We start from the raw sequence: 11,161 nt of genomic DNA on the forward strand, positions 1-11,161 counted from the left end.
TCGGGGTCCGGACTGGGGAGGGTGTGGGTGTGGGCTGAAGCGCGAACTCCGCCAAAGAAGGGGGCCTGGAAGTTAGGCGACTCTAGCAGGGAGGTTAGGGATTTGTCAACTCATTGATGGGAACAGGATTAAAGGTCTGCCAGCGGCCAGCGGAGGGGGCTGCCAGTTGGGCAGGACTCTCAAAGGCGTGGGGAGAAGTGTGTAGCAGGGGCTTCCAGGGTAACAGGAGGTTAGTAAAAGATTGCACGTAAGCGGGAGGGGCCGGACAGGGGCCTGGGAACAAGGACTCAAATTAGTTACTGGCAGGGGATGGCGCTGGGATAGGCAGAGGCAAATGAATGGGCTCCCAGTCCCACAGGAATAGAGGATGATGGATGCCTGAGGGTACAGCCAGAGACGTGGCCCATCTGGGGTTAGCAGACAGAACCTTGAAGAGGTGGGACTAGGAGGACAGCCCCCTCCCCCGCACAAACACCTGGGTTCATATCCTGAGTCCCTTGCTCCTTTCAATAAAGATATTCAGGGCTACAGCCCTCAGCCCAGCACCCTTCCTCTCCACCCAGGAAGCAGCTCTGTCCAGAGCAGAGACAATGTGTATGAGAAAGGTGCCAAGAAGCTGGAATTAGGTTGAGGCCTATAGGCCCGTTTACCCTCCCTCCATGAAAGAATGTAGCGAAGGAGGGCAACAGAAGCAGCACTGACCCAGACAAAAACCACATTTATTTCACAAACACTGGGAAGATGGGTTGGGGGGTAGAGGTGGGACACAGGTGCACAGCTGCACACGGTCATCAGGGACCCACTCCCCACACTGAGGCTCCAGCCAGGCAGTGCCTCCAAGTTGACGGGCAGCGGGAAGCAAGTGCAGGGAGGGCCCTGAACACCAAGCCCCTGAAAGGCCAAGGGTGACAGCTCCAGCTGTCCTGGGAAAAACCACAAATAAATAAGAGTGGGACACGGCCCCACCCAAACAGATCATCTAGTCACCCATCTTCACTCTGGAGGTCTGCAAAAGAAGAACAAGGAGAAATCAGGCAGTGACAGAGGACTAGATAAGACAGTAACAAGAGACATAAGGTCAGCGCTAGCAAACCCATGGTGGGATGGACAGACCACAACAGATGGATGACTGGACCAAGATGGACATGCTGTGACAAACCCAGATGAACAGGGACAGTCAGACAACCACAGAGTTAGGCTGTGGGACAGAGAGATGGCGAAGTGGCATATGAACAGGACCAGTTACCAAGAGTCAACCCAGCTAAGCACTCAGTCACATTCAGACCATGAGGCTGGTCCTCAGCCCCACTTACACATTGTCAGACAAGATGCATGCAATTCAGACACACTGTCCTGACAGCACAGATACACAGAGGCCCTGAGATACACAGTCAAACACACCAAGCAGACTGACAAACAGACAAGATCCCAATCCAGGCTAGACTGCAAATAAAAACAAAAAAATAATACAACAGAGAGCCTCAAAGAAAGACCTATAGACACAAAGCAGCAGGGAAATACACATTACACTAGTCAATGATACCACACTGGAAAGCTTCAAAAGGGGAAAACCAAAAAATGGGAATGAAGTGGTGGGAGCTGCTCAGGGGTTCCATGGTTATAGATGGAGTAAGGGACACCGTGACTCCTCTGGAAGAGAGTGAGGCTGGGCTGGGGACTAGGACACAGACTTCCCAGGGGGTTCATCACCTGAAGGATTGCAACAATGACGCCAAAGAGGCCAATGGCACTGCCAAAGATCTCCACGATGAGAATCTTTACAAAGAGGCTGGGGTTCTGTGCATCAGCCAGGGCAGCTCCACTGCCCACGATGCCCACGCAGACTCCACAGAAGAGGTTAGACAGGCCCACTGTGAGGCCAGCTCCAAACATGGAGTAGCCTGCGAGGATGGAAGAGAGTATTGAGGCCAAGACAGGAACAAGGGGAGAGGAGGACAAGGGCCCAACATGGACTAATGGGGATAGTCACCACTCCCAACTCCGTAAAACAGGCCAAACAAAGGGAGTGTATTTTGAAATAGTGAGTCTAAGCTAGGGCATGGAAGTGGGGAAGCAGACATGAAGCCCCAGCTTTTTTCCTTCACACATCCACCTACCTGCATGGTAGTTTCGATGCCCAATGGCCTGGGGGTCAGTGGCACTGAAAGGCTGTGGGAGGCAGAGAGGTAATCAGAAACCACCCCTTATGCCGCTCCCCCTCCTCCAGTATCACTAAAGACTGTATAGAACACACTGGAACAGATGCCCACCCCACCCTAGTTCCCCCTACCTCAGCCATGTTGCTAATCACAATTGCCATGATGATACCATAGATGGCCACAGCCTCACAGAAGATGATGCTGGCAGTGGTGGAGAGGAGAAAAAGATGAGAAAGAAACCAACCTTCCTCCCCCAAAGAGTCTCCAGCCACCATTTCCCCCACGGACATCCCACCCATCAGGAGGCTGGTCAGAAGCAGCATGTCAGGTCAAACAAACAGGGAGCTCCCAATGCAGGTGGTTCTGACAACCCTCCAAAAGCCCCACATTTACCTGACCAGGTTCTTGGTCTTGATCCTGGGGGCCTTCACCCCTCCCCCAATGATAGAAGAGCCAGTAATATAGATGCCCCTGGTGGAAGGATTAAAAAACCGATGAGCAGAGCCCAAGCTTGTCACTGCCCCCAGGATGACTAAGGACCCAGTGACACCACCTGCTATGACTCACCCCTACCCCTAGTCCCACCCCAAACTCACCATGCTGCCCCAACCACAGACAAGGAGATAGCTAGACCAATGCCCAAGTTTGACCACATGAAGGGGGAAGTCTCAGTCAGGAACCTGGTGTGGAAACAGGGAGGAAAGCAATTTCAGCCTTGGTGCAGAAGTGAGCACAAAATCTATCCCCCAACCCTCTCAGCCCACCAGTCCTGGATGTGGAGATAAAAGATGTCCTATGTCCCATATCCATATCCCAGACACCTGGGGATAGGGTGGAGTAGGGGCTTAGTTCAGTGATGAAAAACTGCAAAGAAGCTCCCCGGGGAATCCTCTCCCTACAGCCCCTTACCATGCCACATCAAAGCGGAAACCCAAGTCAAAAATGGTGTAGCAGATTCCTGCAGGAGGGAGGAAAAAAAGGGTTAGAGGCGGCTCTCTAGACAGAAACTTCCCAACTTAGACAAGAAATCGCTGCCCAACTGCCACGTCCCCAAAGCTCTGCCTACAGGTAAGTCAAGGGAGACTCAGGCTGGCCTCCATGTGAAAGCACGGCTATCTATTCAGACTCCTCGACTCAGGCCTCCATTTTCTGCCACTCCCTCAGTAACCTATCTTCCCCTAGTGACACCACCTCCCAGACCACCGCCAGCTACTAGTAGGCCTGAATACCCTGGAGAAAGGGAGAGCGCACCGGCTCCCACCAGCCCGATCCGAGCCGCTGTTTATCCAACAAGCTGTGGGTGGGGGGAGGGCAGAACGACCGGGAAAAGAGGAACTGGAACTGCCGGCCCGTGACCCAAGCAGGCGCCTCTGGAGCAAGCGAGGGATCGCAGCCGTGAGACGGGGGGAGGGGTGGTAGTGACAGAGAGGTACCGGGGCTGCTCTCGCGGCCCCCACCTCCCCCCGTCCGCACCCGTCCTCAAGGGGCTGGAGATCCGGTCTTCTCTGTCAGGGTCAGAAGCCCCGACAGGCGTGAGGCAAATCCTGGAGCCCCGGACACAGGGCCCACGCTGGGGCCCAGCATTCCTGGGACCCCACTTCTCCCGCTGGGCTCCAGCCCCACCAGCGGGGCCCCGATGCTGGCCCCGCCCGCCAGGACCCGGCCTCACCCACGACAAGCATGCAGGCCCAAAAGGCCACGAAGACCCCGGAGTAGAGCAGCGCTAGCCCCGTCATGGCGGCAACGACGGCGGGGCTCGGGTCCGTGGGGCCACAGCTAAACCCGCGTCCCTGCGTCCACCGTCCGCCCCGCAGTCTGTCCGCCCGCCCCGCAGCGTCACCTGACTAACCCACGTGACGCGCCGGCGCCACGTGACCCCATGCCCGGCCCCGCGCGGCGCCGTTGCCGGTCCAGAACTTTGGCTACGCCGGAACTGCAAGCACTGAGGATTGTGGTTGTTGTAGTCCCCCGCTTCGGAAGAGGCTTCGGCGTCCTTAATATCTCGACCTCAGGCCGGTCATTCTCGCGTCTCTCCCAACCGCTCCTCCTCAGCCGCGACAGTCAGCCCCACTTGGGCTCACCAGCCCTGCTTTACACCGGAGCCTCTTCGCGGGCCTCCCTAGTTTAGCCTCCAAGCCAGCGCTGATTCCATGGACCTCTTCCCTTGCTGTCCTCCCCAGTTAAGGGAGGGTGTCTTGCTCTCTTCCTAACTTTGCTCATGCTGTTCCTTCTCCGCGAAGCACACTTCTTCGTGTTCATCCCATTGCCCAGCTGACACCTATTGGTCCCCAGAATGCACTCTTCCAGGAAGCCTTCCCTAACCCAGAGGCAGGGTGATAAGCCTGCTCTGGGCTCCCCTGCTATCCTGGTGATCCTTATCAAACTGAAGATCATGTCACTCTGTTTAAAATGCCATTTCAGGGGCGCCTGGGTGGCTCAAACATCTGCCTTTGGCTCAGGTTATAATCCTGTGGTCTTGGGATCTAGTCCTGCATCTGGCTGCCTGCTGGGAGGGAAGCCTGCTTCTCCCTCTCCCTCTCTCCCTGCTTGTGCTCTCTCAAATAAACAAAACTTTTAATAAAAATAAAAAATGCCATTTCACTCAGAATAAAAGCCACAGTCCTAATAATGGCCTACTACTAGGCCTCTCCTGATGCAGCTTCCCATGCCCCTTACCTGATCTCAACTAATACTCTCCCACTAACTACACTGGCCTCCTTGCTATTCCTTGAACATACCAGCCATACCCCCAATATATCACCCTCCCATTTGTTCCCTCTGCTTCTACTTATCCACGTGGCTCACTCCATAACTTCCTTTCAGTCTTTGCTCACCTTCTTCAAAAGGCCTTCCCTAATTATCCTGTTCAATATTGCAATCTACTGTCCCTTACACTCCTTCCCAGCTTTAATAGTTCTCCATACTACTTACTTACCACCATTTGGCATACTAAGTGTTTTATTTTGTCCATCTCTTCCCCCACCCCCCATGAGAATGTAATCACCATGAAAGGGTTTCTGTTGAGCTTACTGTATTTTCAGTGCCTGGCACACCGTGGTGCTCCATATATATTTGTAAAATACATGATTGGTGCCCATTTTGTCTGCTGCCACAGTCAGTTTACAGATCTGCCTCTACCAGTAGACCGAGCACTCCCTGAGAACAGGGACCACACCTCCCTGTTTACCTTCCTGACTTGGAAGGTCCCAACACCTTGGACAGCGCCAGTATGCCAAAATTCTCTGCAAACTTGATAAGAAAGAAGTGTCCCCAGGGGCTTTCCTCCTCACAGAAAGTAGTTTCACTGTCTTGTAACTACTTATTTAACTGCCTGTCTTCCTAACTACACTGTGAGGACAGGAATCCAGCTAAATACAATTCAGATCTCCACTCGGAACGTGTAGTGTTTGATGAAAAGAAACAGGAGGAGAAGTATCTAGTTTATTCAAGTTCTGTGATATCCCTGAAAAACAAAATTAGAATCTGTATAGACCACCACTGTCCTACAGAACTTTCTGCAGTAATGGAAATGTCCTATAGCTGCACTGTCCTCTCATGTGGCTAAACGACCACTGAACTGTGACTAGTGTGACTGAGAAACTAAGTTTTTATTTTTTATTTTTCAAGTGTACTTTTTTAGTGATCTGTACACTCATCATGGGGCTTGAACTCATGACCCTGAGATCAAGAGTTGCATGCTTTTCNTGCTGAGCTACCAGGCACCCTGAGAAACTGAGTTTTTTATTTTAACTAATTCAAATTCATGTTTAATAGCCATATGTGTCTAGTGGTTATTTTACTGGACAACACAGGTCTAGACCAGTGATTCTCAACTAGAAGCAATTTTGCCCCCCCAGGAGATATCTGTCAATGTCTGGAGGCATTTTTGGTTATCACAATTGGGAAGGGGTATGTTGGGGGCATCTGGTGGGCAGAAGCCAAAGACAAAGCTAAACATACTACAGTGCAAAGAACAGCCCCTCACAGCAAAGAATTACCTGGGCCAAACTGTCAATAGTACCAAAGTTAGGCAACCCTGGTCTAGACCATCTAGAACCTTTGACAAGGGCAAACCTTCAACTGCACATCAGAAACTGGGACTGGCCAGAGGTCCTGGGCTGTTCCTAGGAGGACAGATGGGCCCATAAGACTTCAGGAAAGCCCCAAATCAGTCCCTCCAGTCCAACAGGTATTTATTAAGCCACTATATGCTAAGCCTTGTGCCGGTGCCAGGACAGGGACAGAGCAGGATTCCCTTCCTCAGTGAGGGGCTGTCCACACTTCCCTGCATCCAGGCTCCTTCAAAAATCCTGGCAGAGCAGTGAGGTTGGTGCAGGGAGCATTAAAGGTCTTTGCAGCAATTCTTAAGTCCATCTGTCTCTGGCCCCACGTGGTATCAGCTGCTTCCCTCATCCTCGTAGGCGATGGCAATCCCTTGTCTTCCACTCACAGCTCCTGTCACCGGTGTCTGACCCAGACGGGGCTGCAGCCCCTGCCAGCTCCGGGAACTGAGGAACAAGGCTGCAGAGAGAGGGGACTGAGGCCAAGTGGGCTGAATCTGGGGAAAGAGTTCAGCTGGGAGCAGAGATTTGGCACACTTACCTGCAGGGCTGCTCTCAGCCAGCTCTAGCGGGGACCGCAAGGTCAGGGCCAAACATCCAGGATCATCTGATGGCTTCCACGCAGGTGGGGGTCGGAGTTCCCCAGTAATGAGTGACACATCTGGGGTGTCCCACAGTTCCGAGTCAGGCGGTGGGAGGGGCACATGGAAGGGAGAGCCTAGGAGGGACAAAGAGGATCCAAACGGATACAATTCCAAGCCCCAAGTGTTTCCAGCTCAGGCAGTACCCCAGCACTCACCAGGTAATAAATCCGCATAATGTGTTAGGTAGGGAGCCAGGCCTGAAGGTGGCCAGGCGGGGTTGCAGGCAGCTTCCAGCTCACATGGTGCCAATACAGGCCGGAAGAAGCCACCAGAAAGCTGTGGAGTTAGAGCACCGAGAGGGCAGGCCAACAGCACAAAGACATCCACCTCAGGGAAGTTGGCGAGCTTGGGAGGTGTAGGCCGCCCCAGGGCCAACACATAGCTCCGCTTGCCTGCAGCCTGAGCCAGGTTCCGCAAGTGTGCCAGGGCCTCGCGGTGTCGGGCCACACCCAGCGTCCCTGCCAACAGCCCTACCACACGGGCATCTCTGGCCCTCTCTACCAGATAGTGTCTACGTGCCCTTAGCCGCCCAGCCCGGACACCTTCATCCTGAGTCCGCCCTGTATCTGGGCAGCAGGTGAAGAAGGGCTGCCCTGGTGCCCAGCCCAAAAGCAGCCGGCTCAGGTCTGGGTCAAGGTCAAGGTCAGCACTGGCTTCAGAGCCCCCCACATAGAAGGCACCATATTCTTCCAGACACCTCCCTGGAGCCAGGGGGAAGCGGCGCCCAAAACGCTCCAGGAGCTCAGGCTCTGGACTACAGGAGCCCACTGGCGATGGAAGAGCTGGGCTGGAGACAAGCAGGTCCAGGTACCGCGGGCGCAGGAGGGTGGCCAAGGCCTCTGGAAGAAGAAGGTGGTGTCAGAGTTGGGGTCTGCCAAAGCAGGAACCCTTCATCCCCAGGAAACTGAATGTGACCCAAAAGCAAAGACTGGGATCAAGCCCATATCAAGAGCTCTATGGGAGTGTACTGAAATGGGACTACCAAGGCACAAAGTAGTTGGCCTACCCTTCCTGCAAACCCAGGCAAAAACTCTCACCCAAGGCGTGGGCACAGGCCGGCTCACTTAGCAGCACCACAGGCGCTTTGGGGTCTGGGTTCTGGGCCTCAAAGGCCTTGGCGCAGAGCTCCAAGTGCACAGGATGTTGACCAAGGACGAAGGCCACAGGCAGTGGGCGGGCTGGAGGGCTTAAGCAGGCAGGGCCAAAATGTACAAGGGCCTGAGCTCCAGCTTGCTCAGCACCCAGTACATCCACACAGCAGCTGCAGGGGAGATACCGTTAGTGAGAAGAGTTATCAGGAAAACAGTTGCTGTCCTTCATGGGAAATGTGAAGACTGAAACGTGGTCAGTGAAGAAAACGATATTATAAAAGAAGACACTGTCGTTCAGGGGAGCAAGTATCAGAAGAGGAGGCATCACCATCAAGGAAAAACACAGCCACTGGGGGCTGACACTGTCATAGAAGGGAAACACCTAGAGCCTTGGATCATTAAACCTACTCACCACCCCCTACCCCCGCCCCCAATCCTCAAGCTCAAATTCACACCTGCCATAGGCCGTGTCACCCAAAATGAACATCTTCGACCCTGTGGTCCTCTCCAGTCGTGCAGCCACGGCCCCAGCATCTCCCAATAGCTGGTCAGGGAACTGCAAGGCCACCTGTAGGTATAAGCCATGGAGTCAGGAACAGCCTCTCCTCCACCCTCTTCCTCTTCAAGGAAAACCTTCCAGGAGTCCCTACCTAACCTGCAAAGGCCCTCCTCCCAGAGGAACAACTCCCCCCGCCCACCCCCCCCAAAATCACCCCAAGATCCCGATCTTCTGGGCGACCCATGCCGAAGTGAGCCACCCCTCCCTAACCTGACCTCACCCGCTGACACCCCAGGTCCCGGACAAATCCAGCAACTCGCTCCAGCTCGTACACGCGGTCCAGGTCCTCCGCAGGAGTGAGCAGCCCCGCGGCGCCCGCCTCTCGCTGCAGCGCTGCCTCAGCGGGGCTGCTGAACGTAGACTCCATGAGGCACCGCTCGGGTGGCGGGAAGCAGCGGGGACCTCCCTCGGTCAGCTTCAGGTCCCGCGTCCTCAAAAGCAGCCCTCAATAAGTCAGTCACTTAGTGAGAGCGGCAGGACTGGGAAGTCAGGGCAGAGCCCTCGGACCATCCCTCCACGCCTCCAAACTAGCGCCTCTCCGCTACACCACAACGCAAAGGCCTGCGGGGGATTACTTCCGGGTTTTTGAGGCGGGGCTGGCAGCAGTCTTGCCAATGTTAAACTAGCACTGCCAATCCTCGCCAGGCCTCCCTCAGAGAACCAATGATCTGCCTCATAGCCGAAGTCTCGGGAGTACCTCGGAGGAAGGCGCGGAGCCTTGTGGGTATTGTAGTCCCCTGGCCCTCTTCCCTGGCCGCTAGTTTTCCTGTTCAGCCCGCCAATCGCGCTCAGAAAAAGTGACTCCCCGGGTGCCTGCCTGGCTCAGTTAGAAGAGCATGTGACTCTTGATCACAGGGTTGTGAGTTGGAGCCCCACGTTGGGGGTAGAGATTAAATAAACTTAAAAAAAAAAAAAAGGGAACCCCTAAAAATACTCGTTTGAGCAGCTCCCCTACACGGTACACTGCTAAGCACTTCATTGCACCTCCATTGCATAATTTTCAGTTCAGGTGCCAAACTGCCTGGGTTTGGATATCGTGCTCTGCCATTACTACTTACTCGACGTCTCTGTGGCTGTTTCTTCATCCGCAAGGTGGGGGTTGTAACAAGAGCATCCCTAATAGGATTGCTGGATCAAATTAATTTAGATATAAAACTTTACAAAGTAGTCCCTTGCATATCATACATACTGAAAGCATTCGCGGTTATCCTCACAGCAGTCTATCAATCAGGTAAATACTGAGCACTTATTGTTCACCAGGTATTACATTCTTAGAGTTAACAGTCTTTGGAGTAAGACTTGTCCCAAGAGCACCTGGCTTGTTCATTTGGCAAAGGGAGGGACTCTCGATCTCAGGGTTGTGAGTTTGAGCCCCACGGTGGGTGTTGAGATTATTTAAAAAAATAAAATCTTAAGAAAAAAAGAATTGTCCCATTTTACAGATGAGGACACTGAGGTCCTAGTAAGACACAGCAAGTAAGTCAGTGGCACAATCAATATCAAACCCAGATTTGACTTCAGAAACTAGGCTTTAGCTCCCTCATTGTCCTAGCTTATATATGCTACATTTGATCATGGAGGATGGGGGAAGAAGACATTTGGTTACCATGTAGCAGGAGAAAAGGACTAAAAGAAACATCTCCACATACTTCAGGAGAAGTGAGAAATCAAGAGTAAGTGAGAATGGGACTGAAGAAGGGCCTTGGGATGGTGTATGCAATGGGGACTGATGCTGGCTGGCACGGAAAGAGAATGAACAGAGAAGTGCCTCCATTCTTGTGCAAAGATGGCAGAAGAACAGGGGAAGGAGTGAGACAAACGTGGGAGTAACCAGTTCTCCTATCACCTCCAAGGAGACACAAGGTTCAGGAATGGAAATGGGGAGATCCGAGCCCTGCTCTTCAGATCTTACTGAGGAGAAGGCTGGGGTGTCTAAGAGGCAGCAGCGGTAGAGCTATGGCTGAGGAGACAGAAAGGGAGGGAACCCTGCTAAGAGAGGAAAGCAACAGCCATCCAGGAGCTGTCCCTGGTCCTGACTGGGCCTGACCATCAAGAGCTGGTCAGGTACCACAGAGGTAGGGAGCTCTGGGTATGAAGACGGCTCTAAGTCCTGCATTCCTCTTCCTCTGGGGGCTGCCACGCTTCCTCCCACACATGCTCAGCCCCACTTTCTATACCTTTCCTCAACCATGTGCAAGTTTGGCCTCCATAATCCCACAAAAGAAACCTATCCTGGCACTTTAAAACCATTTCTTCACTCCTAGCTGGACCCTGCCCCACCTCACTTCCAGCCAAAGGTCCCAAGTCTTCTACCTAGGAAACCTTCCATTTCCACCAGAAATGAGAGTTCTTGGACACCTGGGTGGCTCAATCACTTAAGAGTCTGCCTTTGGCTCAGGTCATGATCCCAGGGTCCTGGGATCGAGTCCTGTGTCAGGCTCTTTGCTCAGTGGGAGCCTGCCCCTCCCTCTGCCTGCCATTCCCCCGCTTGTGTGCGCACTCTCTCTCTCTCTCTCTGACAAATAAATAAAATTAAAAAAAAAAAAAAGAAAGAAAGAAAGAAAGAAAGAAATGAAAGTTCCTCCATGCAGCCTTCCCTCACTGGCCCCATTCTCCCAGCTTAACACAGTGGCTATGGACTAGATCA

General features: G+C 53.3%; 2 protein-coding genes across 5 annotated transcripts; both read right to left on the minus strand.

The window, feature by feature from the left end:
• Positions 1 to 698: 698 nt before the first annotated feature.
• On the minus strand, positions 699 to 4,009 carry ATP6V0B (ATPase H+ transporting V0 subunit b). Of its 2 annotated transcripts, none has more exons than XM_008699316.2 (8): positions 3,829 to 4,009; positions 3,069 to 3,117; positions 2,756 to 2,839; positions 2,553 to 2,630; positions 2,291 to 2,360; positions 2,118 to 2,169; positions 1,711 to 1,901; positions 699 to 1,006 (listed from the first exon to the last, which is right to left on the minus strand). In XM_008699316.2, exons 1-8 carry the CDS (start codon positions 3,893 to 3,895, stop codon positions 980 to 982), a joined length of 618 nt encoding a protein of 205 aa, XP_008697538.1. In that variant the 5' UTR covers positions 3,896 to 4,009; the 3' UTR covers positions 699 to 979. The 2 variants fall into 2 exon arrangements, with proteins under 2 accessions (XP_008697538.1, XP_040483337.1); XM_040627403.1 differs by lacking the exon at positions 3,829 to 4,009 and adding an exon at positions 3,389 to 3,413.
• A 2,326-nt stretch (positions 4,010 to 6,335) lies between these two features.
• DPH2 (diphthamide biosynthesis 2) lies at positions 6,336 to 9,095 on the minus strand. 3 transcript variants are annotated; one of them, XM_008699317.2, is made up of 6 exons: positions 8,735 to 9,095; positions 8,411 to 8,523; positions 7,902 to 8,125; positions 7,020 to 7,703; positions 6,762 to 6,938; positions 6,336 to 6,680 (listed from the first exon to the last, which is right to left on the minus strand). In XM_008699317.2, exons 1-6 carry the CDS (start codon positions 8,879 to 8,881, stop codon positions 6,556 to 6,558), a joined length of 1,470 nt encoding a protein of 489 aa, XP_008697539.1. In that variant the 5' UTR covers positions 8,882 to 9,095; the 3' UTR covers positions 6,336 to 6,555. The 3 variants fall into 3 exon arrangements, with proteins under 3 accessions (XP_008697539.1, XP_008697540.1, XP_040483338.1); XM_008699318.2 differs by having other exon boundaries at positions 8,787 to 9,094; XM_040627404.1 differs by lacking the exons at positions 7,902 to 8,125; positions 8,735 to 9,095 and having other exon boundaries at positions 8,411 to 8,489.
• Positions 9,096 to 11,161: the final 2,066 nt, after the last annotated feature.

Source organism: Ursus maritimus, unplaced genomic scaffold, assembly GCF_017311325.1.
Source record: "Ursus maritimus isolate PB19 unplaced genomic scaffold, ASM1731132v1 scaffold_12, whole genome shotgun sequence".
In the NCBI taxonomy this organism is placed as follows: Eukaryota; Metazoa; Chordata; class Mammalia; order Carnivora; family Ursidae; genus Ursus; species Ursus maritimus.

What these genes read in the sequence shown, in the direction of transcription:
- DPH2 (XM_008699317.2), bottom strand. Translation starts at nt 8,881, where the DNA reads ATGGAGTCTACGTTCAGCAGCCCCGCTGAGGCAGCGCTGCAGCGAGAG. An exon ending in GGCCTGTGCCCACGCCTTGG is followed by an intron (nt 7,704 to 7,901) that starts GTGAGAGTTTTT and finishes TTCTTCTTCCAG; the next exon opens with AGGCCTTGGCCACCCTCCTG. An exon ending in TTATGCGGATTTATTACCTG is followed by an intron (nt 6,939 to 7,019) that starts GTGAGTGCTGGG and finishes TGTCCCTCCTAG; the next exon opens with GCTCTCCCTTCCATGTGCCC.
- ATP6V0B (XM_008699316.2), bottom strand. Translation starts at nt 3,895, where the DNA reads ATGACGGGGCTAGCGCTGCTCTACTCCGGGGTCTTCGTGGCCTTTTGG. An exon ending in TTCCGCTTTGATGTGGCATG is followed by an intron (nt 2,840 to 3,068) that starts GTAAGGGGCTGT and finishes TTTCCACACCAG; the next exon opens with GTTCCTGACTGAGACTTCCC. An exon ending in TCTGTGGTTGGGGCAGCATG is followed by an intron (nt 2,631 to 2,755) that starts GTGAGTTTGGGG and finishes TCCTTCCACCAG; the next exon opens with GGGCATCTATATTACTGGCT.